A 20,988-nucleotide genomic window follows, 5' to 3' on the forward strand; every position below is an offset into this window, starting at 1 on the left:
CCACCGGTTTGGCCCCACCCTGACAGGACCAAATTTGTGAGAGTGGAGTTGTGGAGTGGGGTTGTGGTGCCATTCACTCAAATTTGACCTACCTGTGCTCCTGCCATCATAGCAGCTGGGCCAAACCTGAGTGGCTCCAGACACTGCAGTGCCTGGAGCAGGGAGGTGAGCCCAGCCTGCCCCATGGGACAGGAGTTGCCATGCTACCCTTTGAAGCATTCTGGCAACCCAGTTTTGGGGCCCGACCCACAGGTTGGGAAAGTCTGCATTCGACAATAGAGGGTTAACCATTTCACCTTCCACACAGCACCCATCATAACCAAAGCCAGACTAGTTCTAAGCAATGACCTTTTAGTCCCATTAGAACACCAGCTCACACTCCCCGTTTCCATCCTCCACGAAGCTGGAAATTCACCAAAACTTCAAAATGCAATTTCAACAGTTTTATTACTATTCACTCACTCGGCCCCCGCCTCTGTTTACCTAACCTGGCTACTCCACTCCTACAGCACCCTCTGCTGCTAGATCCACAGAACAGCAAGCATAGGTGTTTCGTTCCCAGCTGCAATGGGGGAGGCTGGAGAAGAAATAGTTGAGGCAAAGCTGTCAGTGCTTCTGAGAGTGGGAAGGAAACCAGCCCCTTCCCTTTTAACACAAGGACTCAGGTGTTCCATATGTAGATTGTATGTGCAGCAATACCCTACAACATTCCCCAATATAGTGATGACAGTGTTTCTATGTGACCTAGTCTGGCCACAAGAAGGTCGGCACAGACACCATGGAACCGATGATTTCAGTGGCACATGGCAAAAAGCAGCTGGCCAGCACTCTGTGCTGAGAGGTGGGACCTATGCTTTGCCATTGTGGAGGAATGCAAAGACATCCAATGCGAGTTCTCTCTCTTTCTCCAAGCAGCATTAGCCTGAAATACACAATATACTCTCCACTAAAGGAGCCAAGTCCCTTGAAAGTGCCGCAGTCAGGGGTCTCAGTTCCTCTCCATGATGTGGACAGCTCAGCCATCCTTTTCCAGTGTTCTTTTTCCTGTGGGGCAGGGTGCTGCTGCTCCTTCCCCAAGAGAGATTCACTTCCAGCAAACAATGATGTTGGGATCATTCTCCAGTCTCTCATCCAGCTCTCGGTAGCTCATGCCTCAGGAAGAAGCAGAGAACAATGTTAGAACCAGCACATCTATAGCACTAACGTGAGTCCACTCTGCCAACCAAAGTCCTTGTTATGTCTAATGGGGGGAAAGGCAGGCAGAGGGGTGACAAGACTAGAACGCCACTGGGTCTTGGTTTCAGCTGAAGAATGGCCCAACAGTGAATCCACAGATTCTGGATTGTGTCTCCCTCAGCTTGGTCACTGGAAAAGTGGGGCTAAAACAGAGACCTAGACCAGCCAGATACCACAGTTTGATCCTGCTATCTCAGCAATTACCATTTCAGTGCTGATGGCCATGTCTGATAAAAGGAAGACTCAATGTAGACTGGCACTGTGCCAGCTTTCCCTGTTCTGCTTTGCCAACCTATCTCAATCCTCACCTCTGACACCCACGCTTTTGCAATCTTGCCCAAAAAACTCCTCACCTCTGACGCCCATTTCAGTTTTAGCCCTTCCCAGAGAACATCCTCCCTCACTGGTATAACCAGTGATCTCAGTGGCTCAGGCATCATTCCCCCTCTCCTGTAACTCCTCTATGCCAACCCTTCTCTTAGGCTGGTCCTGAGCAGACACTCCAGCACCCCAAGCAGTCCAGCGGTTGAGACATGGACAGCTATTCCTTCAGTGGGGATCTAATTAAGACCACTAAGTTGGTGCTAGGTGTGGGGCATATCCACTTTTAAATCCAAGTCTCCAGAGGAAAAAAGGTTCATCCAATACCCTTCTGAAGTGCTCAGCTCTCAAATCCCCTCCTACAGCCAGCTCCCTCTCCAAAACACACCTTTCCACTGAGTTTTTCAGCGATTGCCACGAGATTCCTTCTGCATCTCTCTCTAAAGTCTCTAGCATACAGCTGAACTGTTTGTTCTGCATCTGTTCTAGATTTTAAACTTTTATGAGCTGCATGCAGCACTGTCTTATACTAGCAGCGACCCCACTGTGAACACTAATATTTTGCTGTCTAAACAGGATTCAAAAAAGGACCAGGAAAAAAAAATAATCAAATGGATTCTGCTGAAAGGGTCTCCTGAGCCAGAACCTCTTTTGGGGCCCTGAGTTCCCACTGTTAGGGCCCAGCACGGCTGGAAAACGGCTCTCAGCTAGGTTTCTTACAAGGTGAAGTTGGGCAATGTCTGCAAGTTATTTCATTTGATCAAGTGGGTTTGTCTGGTGCCTTGCAACTCCTGCAATATTGCTGCTACTCATAGACTCATAGGTCAGAAGGGACCAATATGATCATCTAGTCTGACCTCCTGCACAAGGCAGGCCACAGAACTCACCCATCCAATTTTATAACAACCCCTATCCCAGGACCGAGTTATTGAAATCCTCAAAATTGGTTTGAAGACCTCAAGCTGCAGAGAAACCACCAGCAAGCGACCCGTGCCCCACGCTGCAGGGGAAGGCGAAAAACCTCCAGGGCCCCTGCCAATCCGCCCTGGAGGAAAATTCCTTCCCGACCCCAAATATGGCGATCAGCTAAACCCTGAGCATGTGGGCAAGACTCACCAGCCAGCACCCAAGAAGGAATTCTCTGCAGTAACTCAGTTCCCATCCCATCCAACATCTCCCCGCAGACCATTGAGCAGACCTATCTGGTGGTAATCCAAGATCAATTGCCCAAATTAACGATCCTATCATAACATCCCCTCCATATACTTATCAAGCTTTGTCTTAAAGCCAGAAAAGTCTTTTGCCCCTACTACTTCCCTCGGAAGGCTGTTCCAGAACTTCACTCCTCTAATGGTTAGAAACCTTCGTCTAATTTCAAGTCTAAACTTCCTAATATCCAGTTTATACCCATTCGTCCTCGTGCCTACATTAGTACTAAACTTAAATAATTCCTCTCCCTCCCTAACGTTAACCCCCCTGATATATTTATATAGAGCAAGCATATCCCCCCGCAGCCTTCTTTTGGCCAGGCTAAACAAGCCAAGCTCTTTGAGTCTCCTTTCATAAGGCAGTTTTTCCATTCCTCGGATCATCCTTGTAGCCCGTCTCTGAACCTGTTCCAGTTTGAATTCATCCTTCTTGAACATGGGACACCAGAACTGCACACAGTATTCCAGATGGGGTCTCACCAACGCCTTATATAACGGTACTAACACCTCCTTATCCTTGCAGGAAATACCCCGCCTGATGCATCCCAAAATCGCATTTGCTTTTTTAACAGCCGTATCACATTGGCGACTCATAGTCATCCTGCTATCAACCAGTACCCCAAGGTCCTTCTCCTCCTCCGTCGCTTCCAACTGATGCGACCCCAATGTATATCCAAAATTCTTATTATTAATTCCTAAATGCATGACCTTGCACTTTTCACTATTGTATTTCATCCTATTTCTATTACTCCAGTTCACAAGGTGGTTCAGATCTTCCTGAATAGTATCCCTGTCCTTCTCCGTGTTAGCAATACCCCCCAGCTTTGTGTCATCCACAAACTTTATTAGCACATTCCCGCTCTTTGTGCCAAGGTCAGTAATAAAAAGGTTAAATAAGATCGGTCCCAAAACGGATCCTTGAGGGACTCCACTAGTGACCTCCTTCCAGCCTGACAGTTCACCTTTCAATACGACCCTCAGGAGTCTCCCCTTTAACCAGTTCCTTATCCACCTTACAACTTTCATATTCATTCCCATCTTTTCCAATTTAACTAACAGTTCCCCGTGCAGAACCGTGTCGAACGCCTTACTGAAATCTAGGTAAATTATATCTACCGCATTTCCTTTATCTAAGTAATCCGTCACCTTCTCAAAAAAGGAGATCAGATTGGTTTGACACGATCTATCTTTAGTAAATCCGTGTTGCAATTCGTCCCAATTACCATTGACCTCTATGTCCTTAACTACTTTCTCCCTTAAAATTTTTTCCAAGACCTTACATACTACAGACGTCAAGCTAACAGGCCTATAATTACCCGGATCACTTTTATTCCCTTTCTTAAAAATAGGAACTACATTAGCAATCCTCCAGTCATACGGCACAACCCCCGAGTTTATAGATTGCTTAAAAATTCTCGCTAACGGGCTCGCAATTTCACGCGCCAGTTCCTTTAATATCCTCAGATGGAGATTGTCCGGGCCCTCCGACTTCGTCCCATCGAGCTGTTCAAGTGTGGCCTCTACCTCAGTTGCGGTAATATCCACTTCCATATCCACATTCCCGTTTATCATCCCTCCATCATCGCAAGGTTCCTCACTAGTCTTATTAAAAACTGAGGCAAAGTACTTGTTTAGATGTTGGGCCATGCCTAGGTTATCCTTAACCTCCATTCCATCCTCAGTGTATAGCGGCCCCACTTCTTCTTTCTTTGTTTTCTTCTTATTTATGTGGCTGTAGAACCTTGTACTATTGGTTTTGATTCCCTTTGCAAGGTCCAGTTCAATGTGGCTTTTAGCCTTCCTCACTTTATCCCTACATGTTCTGACCTCACCAAGGTAGCTTTCCTTACTGATCCTGCCTTTCTTCCACTCCCTGTAAGCTTTCTGCTTTTGTCTAATCCCCTCCCTGAGTTGCTTGCTCATCCAGTTTGGCCTACAACTCCTGCCTATGGTTTTTTCCCCTTTCTCGGGATGCAGGCTTCCGACAGTCTCCGCAGCTGCGACTTAAAGTAATTCCAGGCCTCCTCCGCATTTAAATCCACTAATTCCTCCGTCCAATCCACTTCCCTAATTTCCTTAACTCTTTAAAATTAGCCCTCGAGAAGTCAAAAACCCTAATCCCAGATCTACATTTGTTTATCCTTCCATCTAGTTTGAACTGAATCAGCTCATGATCACTCGAACCAAGGTTGTCCCCTACCACCATTTCTTCTATGAGGTCCTCACTGCTCACCAACACCAAATCTAAAATGGCATCCCCTCTCATAGGTACTTCAACTACTTGATGAAGAAATCCATCCGCTATCACATCCAGAAAAATCTGACCCCTATTATTCTTGCAAGCACTCGTCCTCCAGTCTATATCCGGGAAGTTGAAGTCCCCCATAATCACACAATTCCCCTTTGTGTTTACTTCATTAAAGACATTAAAGAGGTCTCTATCCATATCCCAATCAGATCCCGGCGGTCTGTAGCACACCCCAAGCAGTATCTCAGGGGAAGCTCTAGTTGCTTTTTTACCCAGTGTGATTTTCGCCCAGACAGACTCTGTCTTATCCATTCCATCGCTTCTTATTTCGCTACAGTTAATTTAATCATTGATGTACAAGGCTACTCCACCACCTTTGCCTTTCTTCCTGTCTTTTCTAAACAGCACATAGCCTTCAATACCCGTGCTCCAGTCATGAGTACTATTCCACCAGGTTTCAGTTATCCCTATAATATCTGGTTTCACTTCCTGCACCAGTAACTCCAGTTCCTCCATCTTGTTGCCTAGGCTCCTCGCATTAGTGTACAGACCTTTTAATTTTCGGCGTTTGGCATCAGTGACATTCCTTCCCCCGTCATGCAGAGACTTTCTACCACCAGCATCACCCGTTACTCTGGTTTCTACTCCATTATTCCTCCTTGGATCAAATCTTGGGACCGCAAGGGTATCCCCTCACTTTGTTTACTTCCCTCTCCAGGCTATATTCCGGCGTGGAGATCTCCTGAACATCTCCCAACCATCTCCCCCAACTTCCTAGTTTAAAGCTCTCTTGATGAGGTCGGTGAGCCTCCATCCTAGAATTCTATTTCCCTCCTTGCTTAGATGAAGTCCATCCTGAGCGAACAGTCGTCTACCCGTAAACGCTTCCCAGTGACCGTACATCCCAAAGCCCTCCTTATAACACCACTCCCTGAGCCATCTGTTGATCGCCATAATCTTGTCACTCCTTCGTCGCCCCGCTCTAGGAACTGGCAGAATCCCACTGAAGATCACCTGAGCCTCGATGTCTTTGAGCCTCTTCCCCAGTCTGGCATAGTCCTCCTTGATACAGTCCAGCGAGTAACTGGCCGTGTCATTCGTTCCCACATGAAGGATAATCAATGGATTCTTTCCCGCTCCCGCTAAGTTTCCCGCTCATCCAAACTGCAAGAATAAAATCCCTCCCACAGCAGCACAGAGCCTAATGCAATGACTGCAGCTCATAGGTGCTACTGCAATGCAAATCCTAGAGTACCAAATGTTACGGACCTTGAATTAACACCCTCTCCTACTGCTGAGCCATGCTTGGTCTCTCCTCCCTTCCTCACAAACAAAGCTGGGTTCCTGTACCTGTTTTACAGCAGATCTCATCGTAGCTGTGGCAGCCCGTGTACAGCCGGGCTGGGTGACTTTTCTCATCCCGCACTATCTTCACGGGATACTTCTGGAGCCGTCGGATGAGGCCCTTCATCAAACCAAACTGGACAAGCTTCCTGAGAGAAGAAGGAATTTCTCTCAGAAGGGCTGCCATCCCAGAAAACCTAGAGTTGGAAGGGTCCATTCACCAGCCACATGGTCTCAAATACCAGTAGGGGCTCAGCTCCAACCCAGCCTCTCCTCTCATTAGAGCCAAGTCAGAACACTGAGCAGGTGACCTGCCAGCAGGTTTGGAGGTTACACACCAATGAGAAGGACTTTACCACACGACCCAACAGTTAGGGCTGCTGGGCCGGCAGAAAGTAAACCATAATCTCAGTATGACTCTGAAAAAGGAAGGTGCTAGAGCAAGAAACAAGAGTCAGGAGACCTGGGCTGTGCGCCTGCTTCTGCTGCAGCTTCACTGTGTGACCCTGGGTAAGTCACTTTGCTGCTGTGCCTCAGTTTCCCCATATGTAAAGTTCGGTGAATGATAGAGGGGGACACCCTAAGCTAGGTCTGCTAACTAGCCATGGGCTTCCCGCATCATTGAGCCACTGGCATACATCTGCACTTGCACTGGCATGCAGTAATATCATGGCCTCATCCTCAGAGCTTCCTTCGGAAAGGGGATGTAGCCTCAGACCTTTCATCCACTCTCTGGAGCTGCAGGGTGTAGCGGCAGATGAGGTCTCGCACCGTCGTGCCAGGGCTCAGCCCGCAGTAGAGCTGGAAGACGTCTCTCAGACTGGCTCGCTTGTGACCTGTGGGGAAGAGAGACACCACTGAACAGGGGATAGAGCTAAGGAAGAGATAGTCCTGGAGATTAACAGGGCCTGGCCAATATCACTACCATCCCCAAGTTAAATGGTGGTGGAACGGTATCAACACAGAAATATGGAGCTGCCTTTGTGTGCTCCTGCAGGTCATTGCACCAATCAAAAGGAGGAAACACTGGTCAGGACACACGGCTTATCCCAGACTCTGAGATCGTGACGTTCTACCAGAATGCGTGGGACTTCACAAGACCCTGGTTTAGCATCTCAGCTGAAAGATGGTATCACCTCGGGTCTGAGTATCAGGTCCAAGTCCTGCAAAGGGACACAACATTCTCGCCTGGAGAAGTGCTCCCAATGTGGCTTCGCTCTTACCAAGCTCATAGGAAATGGACACACTGGATCAGAGCCAAGGTCCATCCAGCCCAGCCGCCTGTCTCTGACAGCAGCCAGTACCAGCTGAGTCAGAGAGAGATGTAAGAACTCTGCAATAGTTGATTTGGGATAATGTGGGGGGCAGATTAAATAGCATCCTGGTCTCTAATAGTTAGAAATTGTCTTAAAACCTGAAGCACAAGGTTTAATATCCCTTCTAATTGTATCATTAATTATGGTAACTGACTATTCTTGCCATCCATATATCATTATTCAATCCCTTTTTAAATTCTGTTAAATTCTTGGCCTCCGCAACATCCTGTGGCAGTGAATTCCACCATCTAATTACACACAGTGGGAAAATGTATTTCCTTTTTTGAATTTGCTACCTTTTAATTTTATTTGATGTCCTCTTGTTCTTGCGTTACATCACAGGGAGCACAGAAACTCCTCTCCTCCCTTCTCTAGCCCATTCATTATTTTATAGACTTCTATCGCATCCCCTCTTCGTTGTCTCCTTTCTAAGATGATGACCACGTTTTCTATTCTCACTCTTTTCTTAACCCCTCTGATTCTGCAATATCCTTTTGGGGCTGGGTGGTTAGAAATACATACAGCATTTCAGATGAGGCTGCACCGCTGATTTATACAAAAACATTAAAAGAGTCTATTATTCTCCACCCCATTCCTTATGCCTCTAACCATCTGGTCTGCTTTTTTAATTGCAGCTGCCTACTGAGTAGAAGTCTCCATTGATCTGTGTACAATGATGCCCAGGTCCCTTCTTTGAACTGATACAGTTGACTTAGAACCCTGGCAGGCGTGGAAGTAGTTAAAGTTTTCCCTTCCACTGTGCATTACTTTACATCTATCAACACTCAGTTTCATTTCCCATTGTGGTGCCACTCACCTCGCTTGGTTAGGTCTCTCTGAAGTTCCTCCCAGCCATCCCTCATCTTGACTTGGGGGGAGCGATAGCTCAGTGGTTTAAGCTTTAGCCTGCTGAACCCAGGGTTGTGAATTCAATCCTTGAGGGGGCCATTTGGGGATTGGGGGGTGGACTAGACGATCTCCTGAGGTCCCTTCCAACCCTAATAATCTATGATTCTATGACTAATGTAAATAACTTTGTGGCATCTGCCTCAATACTCAACCCCTTTGTCAGATCATTAACATACTAAACACAGGTCCTAGTACACAAACTTGAAGGCCCCACTATCAGCCTTGTGTCATGAGCAAACTCTAGGGAGAAAGAGCCAACGCTGGACTTTTGGTTTCCAAGTCCCTAGCAGGTCTCTGGAGGAATCAGAAGGCCGCGAGAGCATATACTGGGCCAACACAATCTTATCATATATATAGCTCAGTTCAGGCCTGCTATACCTTGCTTGGTGACATAAGAGAGACATTCTTCCTGGAGGCATTTATCATCCACCAGATCCTGGACTTTAGGTGTAGTACAGTATACATTTGAGTACTGGGAAGGAGAGAGAGAGATGAAATTACTATCAACCAGAGGCTGAAGAGTTTTAGCTCTGGGCCTAGGATTTAAGCCAAACAACACTAGAGACTCCAAGACAAACAATTTGGTGGAGCCAGCCAAGGAGAAAAGCACCTGCCGCACATGACCACCATAGAGGAGTGTAACTGGCATGTGAACCAAAGCACTGTGCTGTCCTAGAAGAATTACCCTCTATAGAGCATAGGATGCAACTGCATGTCAGAAGCACAAGATTCTTCCCCTTTCTAAATCTGGCATTGTTAGCCAGTGATTCTGCTTGATCAAATTCTACAGCCACTGCTGCCCCAGGCCTACAGTTCTGTTTATACCCACGTGAGTGTTAAAGCAGATGTGTCCTGTATGCAGTCCTCTCCCCAACAGTACCAGAAACCAGGCACCATTAAAAGAATATAGGGAAAAACATAGCAGGTCCCATGTATTCAGATGTCCCAGCTCCAGTCATACTGCCAAGTACAATAGCAGAGCTGCAGGTCAGTACTAAAGCTTTACAACCCTATTGTGGTTCTTAGTACCAGCCTGGCACTCCCATACCGGTTTGTCCTAGGTCTTCTCCCAAGTCTGTCCACTAGTGAGGTAGTTTTGTGCTGTGCCTAACATGAGGCCAGCAGACTTCTTCCAAGAGAGACCAGATCTCCAGAGGTGAAAGGTCACATGTGTCAGGCTAATAATGCGCTGGAATCTTTTGCTCCTAGCCAAACCCACCTGAAGTATGGAGACCAGAGTCACCACCCCATAGTATCTGTAAGACAGACAATGAAACATTAGAAATCACTGATTTTGGATTCAAACACCAGCCTCTTCCCTAGTGAATGCACAGGTTTTATTACTCTCCACTAGCTGCAGGCTGGGTTTTCTATAGTGCTTCCTCTACAGGGAACTCTGCAGGGAATTTCTTCTAAATTTGGAGTCCCATGTGCAGGGCCGTCCTTAGGCATAGGCAAAATAGGGCCTCACTCTGCCTGGGGGCACCACTCTGCAGGCAGCCCAGACAGTGTAGAAGCAGGGCTGCTGGGTCCTAGAGAGAGCCGAATGCAGCACAGTCTGAGGAATGGGATTGGCTGCTGGGGTCTCTGGAAAGAGAAGGGGGTAGGGGTTGGGGAAGGAGCTCACCTGTGAGTGTGACTCTTTCCCGCCCCGGCTGAGGTGAGGTGAGGCAGGCTCTGTGGCTCTGGAACCAGTATCCTTTGTTATCCCCCATAACATCCATTCTTCTCCCCACCCACCTCACGGAGCACCCCCTCCTTTCTCCCTCTTCCCCAGGAGCACCCCTCTCTCTCTCCTCCCTCCCCTCCGTCAGGGCTGGGTTGGGTGAGGTGCTGGGGGATAGGCGGGGGGAGGCTGGCTGGCTGCCTGCTGAGGAATGAAAGTGAAAGTAACTCACTTCCTCAGCAGGCAGCCAGAATTGGAATGTCACACAGAGCTTGGCTGGGGTTAGCCAGATGTGTGAAAAATCAGGATAGGGGATTGGGGTACAGTAATCAGATATCCCTATTTTATAGGGACAGTCCCAATTTTGGGGTCTTTTTCTTATGTAGGCTCCTTTTACCCCCCCCCCCCATCCCTGTCCTGATTTTTCACACTTTCTGTCTGGTCACTCTAGGTGGGGGTAATTGGTGCCTATATAAGACAAAGCCCCAAATATCGGGACTGGCCCTATAAAATCAGGACATCGGGATCTGGCCACCCTAGCTGGGGAGCGCCTCTCCCCTGGTCTGGCAGCTGCCAGCGATCCATCTCATCCGGGGGGATCTGCACAGGGCAGGATGAGCTGCTGTGGCTCCATGGGTGCCCCGTCCCTGAGATCAGATACTGTGCTAACTTCACCATGGTCCGTAAGGCTGGTGGTGGTGCCCATTGGCGTGTGATTGGACCTGAGGGTTTGCTGCTGCTGTTGCCACTCTGCACCCCAAGAGGTGGATTTTGGGGTCCTGCAGTTTTCCACCTATCTCCTCCTCTACTTCAGCTGTTGGACCAGCAGGCTGGGGGGTGAGCCAAGCATGAAAGCAGTACTGTGTTGCCATTTAGATTGTCATTTAACAACTTTGTTTGCCAAAAATTCTTGCTAACAATCCTGAATCCAATTTCAATATTTTTTTTTAAAAAAATCAATATCTTAGCCAAAAACAGAAAATTAAGTTGTTGACAATTATTAGTGACAGGTTTGGTTTGAGACAGGGAGTGGGCCAATTTTCATCAGAGAAACAAAAAATGTTGACTGACTTTCCTATAGCCTGTTACTCCTGATAAGAGCCCTCCAACAACTGTAATATGCTCATCTCCTTACTAGTGTATAAAGCAGGGGTCGGCAACCTATGGCACACGTGTCAAAGGTGGCAAGTGAGCTGATTTTTGATGGTATGTAGCAGCAGGCTGAGCGGCTCAGCCCATCACTGCTCTGGGGTTCTGGCTGCTGCCCTATTGCCAGCTGGGATACCAGCCATCGGCCCCACTCAGCACCTGCTGCTGGCCTGGGGACCCCCAAGGAACCCCAGGCTGGCAGTGGGCTGAGCAGGCCAGCTGAACCACTCAACCTGCTGTCAGCCTGGGGTTCCATTCACTCAGCCGGCAGCGGGCTGAGTGGGCTGGTGGCGGGATGAGCAGGGCTGGTGGGGGGTTGAGTGGCTCAGTCTGCTGCCAGTCTGGGGTGCCAGCAGCACTCAGCCTACTGCTACTCCGGCGTTCCGGCTGCCGGTCCCTTGCCAGTCAGGAGCTCAGCCACCAGCCCCACTCTGCCTCCTGCCAGCCTGGGTGAGCAGAATCCCAGGCTGGTAGCGGGCTGAGGGGCGGCCGGGATCCTGGCTGGCAGGAGTTGGTGATCAGAAGCCCAGACCAGCAGTGGGCTGAGCAGGGCCTGGGATCCTTGTCTAGGGTTCCAGCCACCAGCCCGCTGCCGGTTTGGGGTTTCATTTACTCAGCTGGCAATGGCCTGAGCAGGACCAGTGGCCAAGACCTCAGATAATAACAATAGTTTATTTATATAATATAGACATAGAGAGAAACCTTCTACAAACATTAAAATGTATTACTGGCACGAGAAACCTTAAATTACAGTGAACTTGGCACACTACTTCTGAAAGGTTGCCGACCCCTGGTATAGAGTGACCATATGTTGTACTAAGATTCTCCTGCTTTTTTTTTTTTTCCCCTGTGAGTCAGTATAACTTTTGCCAGCCCAGAAGTTGGGCAGCCAATGTTTTACGTTTTCACAGTGTTTCCTCCAACTTTCATAAAGTAAATACATAGTTAATATGAGTTAAAAAGGCCAGGGACACTTCTTTGTGAAGAATCTGTACAGCAGATCATGCCCATAGACAATCCAGAAAAGAAATTTGAGGTTGAATTTTTTAATGTTGTGATGGATAAAGCAGTATCTGCTGTTGATGAAAGGTTTAATACCTTGCAAGTACGTCATGAACAGTTTGGATTTTTGTATGACATAACTAAATTCAACGAAATAGGAAAACAAGAGCAACTAATAACAAAGTGCAAGAACCTAGAGAGCCTCCTGAAGCACGGTGATGGTTTTGATTTAAATGGACTTGAACTGTACGAAGAACTGAGTACACTGTCATCAATGTTGCCACATGCAAAATTGGTGATGGACATTGTACAGTTTATTCATACCCACAAACTTGTTGACATATATCCTAATGTGTACATTGCCACTCGTATTCTACTGACAATTCCTGTAACAGTAGCATCAGGAGAACGGAGTTTTTCAAAACTAAAGCTCATTAAAAACTATCTCCGCTCTACAATGAGTCAGGAACACTTAACTGGTCTTGCTATTCTTGCAATCAAACAAGACACGACTTTGTCTTTGTCATATGATGACATTATTACTGATTTTGCAGCCAAAAAAGCCAGAGAGATTGCTTTTAATTAAAAACAAATCTTTGTTTCAATACCTCTTCATATAAATTTCCAATAAAATTTTGATGCAAATAATATATTTTTTTTAATGTATCATTCTGTCATATCAGAATTTTTCTATAGTGCTGCTTCTTTAGTGCTAGTCCATCAGCATTACAGTGTGCTTAATTAAGTTAAACTGGTTTTAATAACGTGAATGTGGCAAGTTTTCCAGTACTGTAAGCTTATGTTTGTGTTGCTAAGAGCAGTTCAGGCACAGGGGCACCAGTTTAATAATCTCGCCTAGGGCACCATAAATCCTAAAGCCGGCCCTGCCCATGTGTCAAGGGGATCGGGACGCATGACTAAAGTGAGAACTGGGGACAAGAAGGGTGGGTATATGGATCTGTGTGAGTATTCTGATCAGGGACCCTTTTCCTTCCCGATGCCCTAGATCTTAGCACTTACAGCAGGTTCTGGATGGCAATTCGCACCAAATTGAGCTCCACGTCGGCTTCAGCAGAGATTTTCTGGATGTGTCGAAATCCATCAATGTACGGCAGGATCTAGGGAGACAGCACGTGAGAGCGATCAGACCAAAGAGAAGAAAATCTGCACGTGAGACTCCCTATAGATACATCAAGGGGAGCGTGCGTGTGAGGAAATCCAGTGTGTCTTCAGATTGATAATGTAATCTATGACCACAAACAATTAAATGCCTCAATCATCATTCGCATGGTTATTGAATGGTGTCACTATGGGGCAGAAGTATCGTGTTTAGATACCTTAACTGTGCATTGATATGTTTGGATTTCTTTTCAGTTAACTTTAGCTCTACACTTCCTGTGTTTACAATGTTTTGTTTGGGGAAAGTCACAACATCCCTGCAATGTATTTTACCCTTAAGTGACTGATACATACTCTCAATGGTATCTCTGTCTTAAGGTAGCTTTTTTTCCATGAGACAATGATATGGTTCTATGCACCAGACACATGCACTTCTAACATCCAAGAACTCTTGTATCCAACTGCAAAATCACATGCACTGGGAGAAGAAAATTATACCGTTATAGAACTGAACAAAAAAGGCACAGGCCACCTTGGGCCAGATTTTCCAGTAAATGTGGTCCATGCACAAAGGGTCAATGAAACCATCAGAAGAGATTTAACAGAGATACCGTGCTGAATGAGAATACAGTGCAACCTCACTATAAAACACGCGTACCTCCGTATTCCAACCCTGTTTGGAAGTGTCTGCACCTGGAGCGCAGAGCTCCACACTATTTAACACTTTGTTAAACATCCCTAGATGAACACTTCCCCACAAAGGACATCTTTGCTTGATTTGGACAGTGTTGGCAACATGTTCACTCGGAATGGTTCAGCAGAGGCATACCACTGCAATCAGCAAAAGCCTTCTCCACAAAAGGGATCAAGCTCCCCAGTCCTAAGACTCTGGGAAGGCTAGGCTGCTACCCAATAGCATTCTCCTTCCTCTTGTCTCCCAAGCAGAGGATTTATAGTCCCCAGGCAAGGGCTACAGGTTGCTGAGCTGTTGTTAACCCCTTGTTCACTGGGCACCAGGTAGCGCAACCGACCCGTCACATCTCTATTCAGCTAACTGAGTTGCTGGAATGGGAGATGATCCCATCAGAATGTCCCCGCTGCTTAGTCCCACCTGGATGAAGCAGACAGACCTGCTGAGTGGTGAGATCCCACTGGGCATTGAAGAAGTCATCCTTGTCCAGAGTGAAGACGGGCACGTCGTACTCCTGCACAATGGGAGGATCTGGCCGCTGCTCGATCATTTTCAGGTGAATGGTGTTCGATTCATCTAGGAGGAGGTGATGAAAGCACTCGGTTCTCCTAGCAAACATCTGTCTCTCTCAACTTTCCCAACCAAAATCTGCCCTGATATAACAGTGTGAGTACCACCCCATGAACAATGGGAATTTCACCTGCTGCTGAAACCAGGGAAGGATCTGACCCTCAGATGCCAACCTCCCCTTCCATCCTCTGTGCAAGACTCTGGCCATGTATACATTACCCACCGGATCAGCGGGTAGTAATCGATCTATCGGGGATCAATTTATCGTGTCTCATCTAGACGCAATAAATTGATCCCCGAATTGATGCCCGTACTCCACCTCAGCAGGAGGAGTAAGTGGAGTAGACGGGGGAACCGCGGCAATCAACTTGCTGCCTTGAGGACAGCCAGGTAAGTTGAACTAAGATACTTCAGCTATGCTATTTGCGTGCCTTCTGTTACAGCAATCTGGTCAGTATAGAGCAGCTGCCCTTTTGTTCCCAGCAGTAGCCAACTCCGCTGTAATCACAGCCCATTGGCACTCCAGGGATGCCAGAGGCAATAAGGGAACAGTGCACTCCCCCAGTGCATCTAACTCCCTTCTCTCCCCTGTGCTCCTCCCCCACAAATGTCCCCCGAGCAACACTTCAAATACCACAAAAAGCAGCACAAGGGTGGGGTACAGGTGGAGCTGCAAGTCTGACCCCACATCCCCAAGCTACAAACTTTATATCAGGAGGCTCCTCTGCCTCAGACAGGATCCACTACTGGGGTGATGCTAAGGGACTCACTGTGAGGCTAGGAAGGGACACAGGAAAACACTACATTGCAGCTAGATGTCCAGAGACCCTACCGATTGGCAAAGTACATTTCCCAGTGGCGTTGAGCTCCTCCAGGAGGATGGTCATTATTGGCACCAGCTTTTGTTTACTCTCTTCATTGGAGATGAAGCCACTTTCCAGCTAGGAGAGAACAGGGTCAGTGTCATTGCCTCTCAGTAGCAGCAAGCCACCTCCGATCTCTCTATAAAGCTGCTGTGGAGCTGTTATGCAGGCGATACAGTACGGAAACCCCACTGGTAATTTTTCCTTTGTTCTTTTCTTACTTTTAGTCTGATCCTGAAAACCTGTCACTCATCTAATTAATGACAAATCTTTCCTTTACATCATGATGTGTTATGCAGGATCGAGGGGTGAAATCCTGGCTCTAGTGAAGTCTCAAACTCCCATCGCCGCAATGGATTTCACCTAAGGAATTATTGTTTAGGGCTGTTGTAGAACCGATGAATAAAATTGTTTTTAATTATTCATTTTATTATTATAACTTCATAAGTAAAGTTTTATGAATGAAACAACACTCATTCATAAAACCGGTTACCCCAATAACTGGCTAATTGACAATTAAGATGCTTGTTAAGAGCCACAGCCTTCAGCCAGCTGACCTTGTAAGTTTCATTTCAATCCAATTGCAGCTTAAATCACTGAAACTTGCACTGTTTCAATAGTGTAACTTCTGCTCACTGTTTGCCATTCATTATACTTGTCTACGTTGCAGCTTCTGTTCACTTTGCCACTCCTTACACTTGTCCATATTGTAACTCAGACTCCATTTTGTAAAAGCCTGCTGCAACCTTCATTTTGCAAAACCCTAATGTAATCTTATTAGTTTAGTTTAAATGTGTGAATGAGGTCTGTATGGATGATGGAATCAACCTCCAGCGCCAGTCTGTCCTGATGAAATAAAGTTCAAACACCAACGGCTAAAGATGCAAACAACAGCCCTAACAAAGAAAGAAAAGTCCACCCTAAAAAGAAAAGAACAAAGGTACAATAGAAGGAAAATCAAAGCCAGGTCCAAGCTAAAAGTCACATCTGACAGGTGATCAATCACACCGAACCTAGAGACAGCGTGACACAGCAAGACCTACAGACTCTGGATTCAAACTAAAAGCCTATAAGAAAGATGAGTGAGACGGAAGACTTTTTCTTGGAGGGTAGGGGGTGTGTGCAACGTTCTGCTGCCAATTTGGGAGGGCAGACCCAGCCCTTCCTTGTGCCCAGCTTTCCTGGCAGTTAGCTGCCATAAGCTACGAACCCAAGCTACAAAATCAAGCTATGGACTCAAGCTACGTTCAGGACTGGTAACTATACAGCAGCTGCAGACATCTGATGTGTGTGTGTGTGGACGTGTTTGTGTATATAGGTATTAGTTATTGGTCATATATAAAACTGTGTTATCATAATAAACGTGGCATCTTTGTCTTGTCCCCTGAAACAATCCTGTGTAGTTTTGTCTGCATAACAGCGTAAGCAAGCACAGAGGCCTGAAAGGATGTTTTTTAAAAAAATTCTTGCTGTTTTTAACTTGAGAAATATTAGGAGTGTCAAGTCTGGTTTTCCATGGCTCTGTTGGCAGATCTGTGGGAATGATCAGGGATGTTTACCACGGGCTGTCAATACCTTACTTGAAAGTTTAAGTTTCCATTCAAAGTGTTGCTCAGGAAGAAACAACACACATCACCCGAACTACAAGCTCCCCTATACAGTCACTATGGTCACCTGCATGATTCTGAAAATACAAAGCTTATACCATTTACTGTTAAAAAGGAAATTTGAAATCAATGAACTCACACTCAGTAGTAACAAACCACGCCCATATTATTTAATATAAATCATTAAAACTGCCTGACTTAAAATAGCCTTATTTTTAACAAAAAGTGGCTGGAGTTTCTCCATTATGAGAACTCAGTTTCCCAGGAAATGGACCAGAGAAAATAGGGAGAAAGAGACACTACCTGACATTTCATTTGGTTTAAATAAACAAACAAAAAGTGAATGGGTGTGGCATTATGTGCTTTTTAATTAACCATTGGAACAATTTACTAAGGGTGGTGGTGGCTTCTCCCTGACAATTTGTAAATGAACGCTGGCTGTTTTTCTAAAAGCTCTGCTCTAGGAATGATTGTGGGAAGTTCTCTGGCCTGCGTTATACAGGAGGTCAGCCCAGATGATCACAGCAATCCATTCTGGCCTTGGAATCTATTAATGTCAATAAGACCGTGTCAACACAGCCACTTTTCAGCACTGCAACTTTCTCGCTCAAGGGGGTGAGAAAACACACCCCTGAGCGCTGCAACTTACAGCACTGTAAAGTGGCTGTGTAGACGGTACACCAACACTAGCAGTCGCACTCCCACTGCTGGTAGCTACTCCCCTCAGGGGGGTGGGTTGTTTTGTTTTGTTTTTTTTTTTTTTTACAGTGCTGGGAGAGCTGTTTGCTTTCAGGGCAGGCTGGGAGACATAGGTATGAATGTGGCCTAGCTGTCTGAGCATGAATGGGTCATTGGAAAAGTACTGTCTGAGGCCGGGGTGGGGGGGGGACGACCCATATCAATGGGAAATCTGAGATGACAATGAAAAACCTATTCACCAGGACACCGACACCTAGCAACCAACTACCCTGAGGGAGATGGATTTCCCCACCTCTCAGCATGGAAAAAAGACATCAGACCACAGGGCCTACCCTGTGTAGGAAGGGCGAGACCTCTCGGAGGTCTGGCACACCAAAGGCGTTTCTCCTAGAGATCGTTCTAAAGCTAGGGGTTGTAGCACCAATTCTGTGGATCCGTGACAAAAAGCATTAGGTATTGAATGGGTGCATCAGTGCCAAATCTGACCTCTAAGGTGGTGAGATAGCCAGCCAATTTCTTCACGATGGGTTCCAATGCACAAGTCTTGGCTCTAGCATCACAAACAAAGCCCAGATTGAAAAGCAGAGCGTTCCGGCTATATTTTTTGTGCTCAATACAAACTGGGCAGCCGATCAGCTTCTTGTCCATAGCGGTCCTATCAAAGAGAAACAGGCGCAAGCCATCAACTGCAATTGTTCTGGAAGCACTGGTCAGAACTCCATAGTGAAAGATGATTTTGCTTTTAAAATAGACACTCCTTTGTTTTGTATGAAAAATCCAACGGATCCTCCCCAAACTCCCAGCCCTTACTCCGAGCCCAGAATGAATTTTCTGAGAATTTACAAGTAAACGCGTTCAGCAATTTATGAGAGCGAGTCATTTAAGAAATTTAGCATCTGTGCCAGGCTTTGTCCTGAATTCTCTTAACAGAAAAACGCAGACTCTTCAAAGTTTCCAAGTAGTTAAAATTCATTGACATCTTGTGCACAGCCTGTAATTAAATTATGAAAAATGGTGGTTGCTCATTGCTATGATTATACAGTGCAGCTCTAGGTGGTACTCACACTGTGATGAGCTTGTTCTGCAGCTCGGGTTTGGTGATGATGTACACCTGGACTGTGTCAAAGAGCTCTCGGGATATGAAATCCTCCGGGACCTGCACGGCCAAGGAAACAATAATGTATCACTGAAGAGCCAACAGACATAACCCTACAGTCTCATAAGAAACCCGAGCAACAGGCTACAAGCATGACAAGGAGAGTGAGCACCTGTGAAAAGCCACTTTTGTAGAGAGCCATAAGATGTCACAGTATAAAATGTCACAGTTCAGCTGAAGAGACACACAGGGCTCAGCTGCAGGCCCTTGGCTGATGAGGCCAGCATTGGCTGGGCGCTGGAGACAGCAGACTGAATCCCCTCAGTTCACTGTTTGAATACTCAATAGACCCCAGCCCCAAATACTCTGGCATCACTGACCTGGTAGGTTATTTTAGGCCCCAACGTTGGGTGGAATTCACTGAAGAAGATGCACTCAATTCTGCTGCTGATGTCCATGGTTATTGCTGCAAGAGATACACCACAGAACTGATGCTTACCAAAAGAGCAATCAAGTGGATTCTCTTTGGATTTCTCTTCCCTTGGTCTTTTTCTCCCTCTCCCACAGAGAACACTAGTGCAATAAAAATAATACAAACCTTACATTAACGCAAATTTTTAAAGCACAAGAGTCAAGTGTTCAAAGTTAAGTTACAGCAGCTGTAAATCTGGTCTGCGTGACATATACAGACTGAAGTTAATGCCATGTGCGATAATACACATGTATTGGAGGGACAGGTAGTGTATAAAATATCTCAGTCTTTGACACAGCACTAGTGTGGCTTTATGCACTGAATTCCAGTGGAATCACCATACTAGTTGCTGGGCCCTGCCTCATTAACAAAGTCACTTCACATCAAAACAGGCCTTTGCCTCTCCTTCCAATCCAGCAGTTACTTATGTGAAGCAACACTTTAACACACCCTATTGCCCACTGGAAGTTGACTGTACATGCAAAATATAAAAGTTATTCCCTGACTTCTACATGATTAAAACATTAACTTGAAAGGTGTCCTGCAAAGGTACACAAAAATGGAATAGAATTACGATATCATAAAAGGCAAGAGTTAAAGTTCAGCAACTACAAGAGAAAGGAATCTTAGTCAGAATATTTAAATTTTTATTCCTCAGGAGCAGGGGCATGGGGTGAATGTTAGGCATGAATATTAAAAAAAAAATCAAAGTTTGCTTCTGTTGGGTATTAAAGTTTAATATGAGCTCTTTGCAAAGATTCATGTTGCAAAGCTCAAATTCACAAGTTTTATGCACCACGAACACAAAGGTCAAACTGAAGTTCATGTTTAAATGCAAATTAATATTTGCAGAACATTTCCCTCCCCCATAGCCACACTTCCTTTGCTCAGTGCTACAGCTGCTAATACCTAAAGCTTCTATAGCACTGATCATCCCAGGGTGTCAGCGCATTAGTACAGCTGGTATCATCACCCCATTGACTGTACAGAGACAGAAAGCCTGTTCAAGAGCATACAGCAAGCTGGGGAAGGTGACTCTGAGTCCCAGCCCTGTGAACTTGCCACTAAACTCCCTTCCCCACGATGGAGCCAGAACCCAGGATTTCTGGTTCCCAACCCCCTCAGCCCACTAGACCTCTCTCTCTTCCCAGAACCTGGACTGAACCCAGGAGTCCTGGGTTCCAACCCCCTCAACCTCTCTCCCCTCCCAGAGTTGGGACAGAAGAACAGCCGCTCCCAGGAAACCCTACAATAACACCGGCACAGGGCCCCATCCCTTGCAACTCAGCCGCAGACACGAAACCAAACAATCACCTACCCGACTTCGCACATGCGCACACAGCCGCCCCAGGAGCACACTTACCCGTACACGGTAGCAACGAAAGTGTCACTCCCAGCCGGCCGATCTACGCATGGGCACTGAAGGCTCGCCCGGATAGGACTACAGCGCCCCGCCTTTTGTCACGTGTTCC

The 20,988-nt window shown here is 46.5% G+C and overlaps 1 protein-coding gene across 6 annotated transcripts; it reads right to left on the reverse strand.

Moving 5' to 3' along the window:
• Positions 1-428: 428 nt before the first annotated feature.
• On the reverse strand, positions 429-20,965 carry NPRL2 (NPR2 like, GATOR1 complex subunit). 6 transcript variants are annotated; one of them, XM_030570119.1, is made up of 12 exons: positions 20,880-20,965; positions 19,425-19,510; positions 19,013-19,104; positions 18,435-18,603; positions 15,612-15,720; positions 14,649-14,785; positions 13,420-13,517; positions 9,802-9,838; positions 8,961-9,054; positions 7,076-7,193; positions 6,364-6,506; positions 429-1,152 (listed from the first exon to the last, which is right to left on the reverse strand). In XM_030570119.1, exons 2-12 carry the CDS (start codon positions 19,500-19,502, stop codon positions 1,085-1,087), a joined length of 1,143 nt encoding a protein of 380 aa, XP_030425979.1. In that variant the 5' UTR covers positions 19,503-19,510; positions 20,880-20,965; the 3' UTR covers positions 429-1,084. The 6 variants fall into 6 exon arrangements, with proteins under 6 accessions (XP_030425979.1, XP_030425977.1, XP_030425978.1 ...); XM_030570117.1 differs by having other exon boundaries at positions 19,425-19,617; positions 20,880-20,926; XM_030570118.1 differs by lacking the exon at positions 20,880-20,965 and adding an exon at positions 20,835-20,879.
• Positions 20,966-20,988: the final 23 nt, after the last annotated feature.

Source organism: Gopherus evgoodei, chromosome 7 (assembly GCF_007399415.2).
Source record: "Gopherus evgoodei ecotype Sinaloan lineage chromosome 7, rGopEvg1_v1.p, whole genome shotgun sequence".
Classification (NCBI taxonomy): Eukaryota; Metazoa; Chordata; order Testudines; family Testudinidae; genus Gopherus; species Gopherus evgoodei.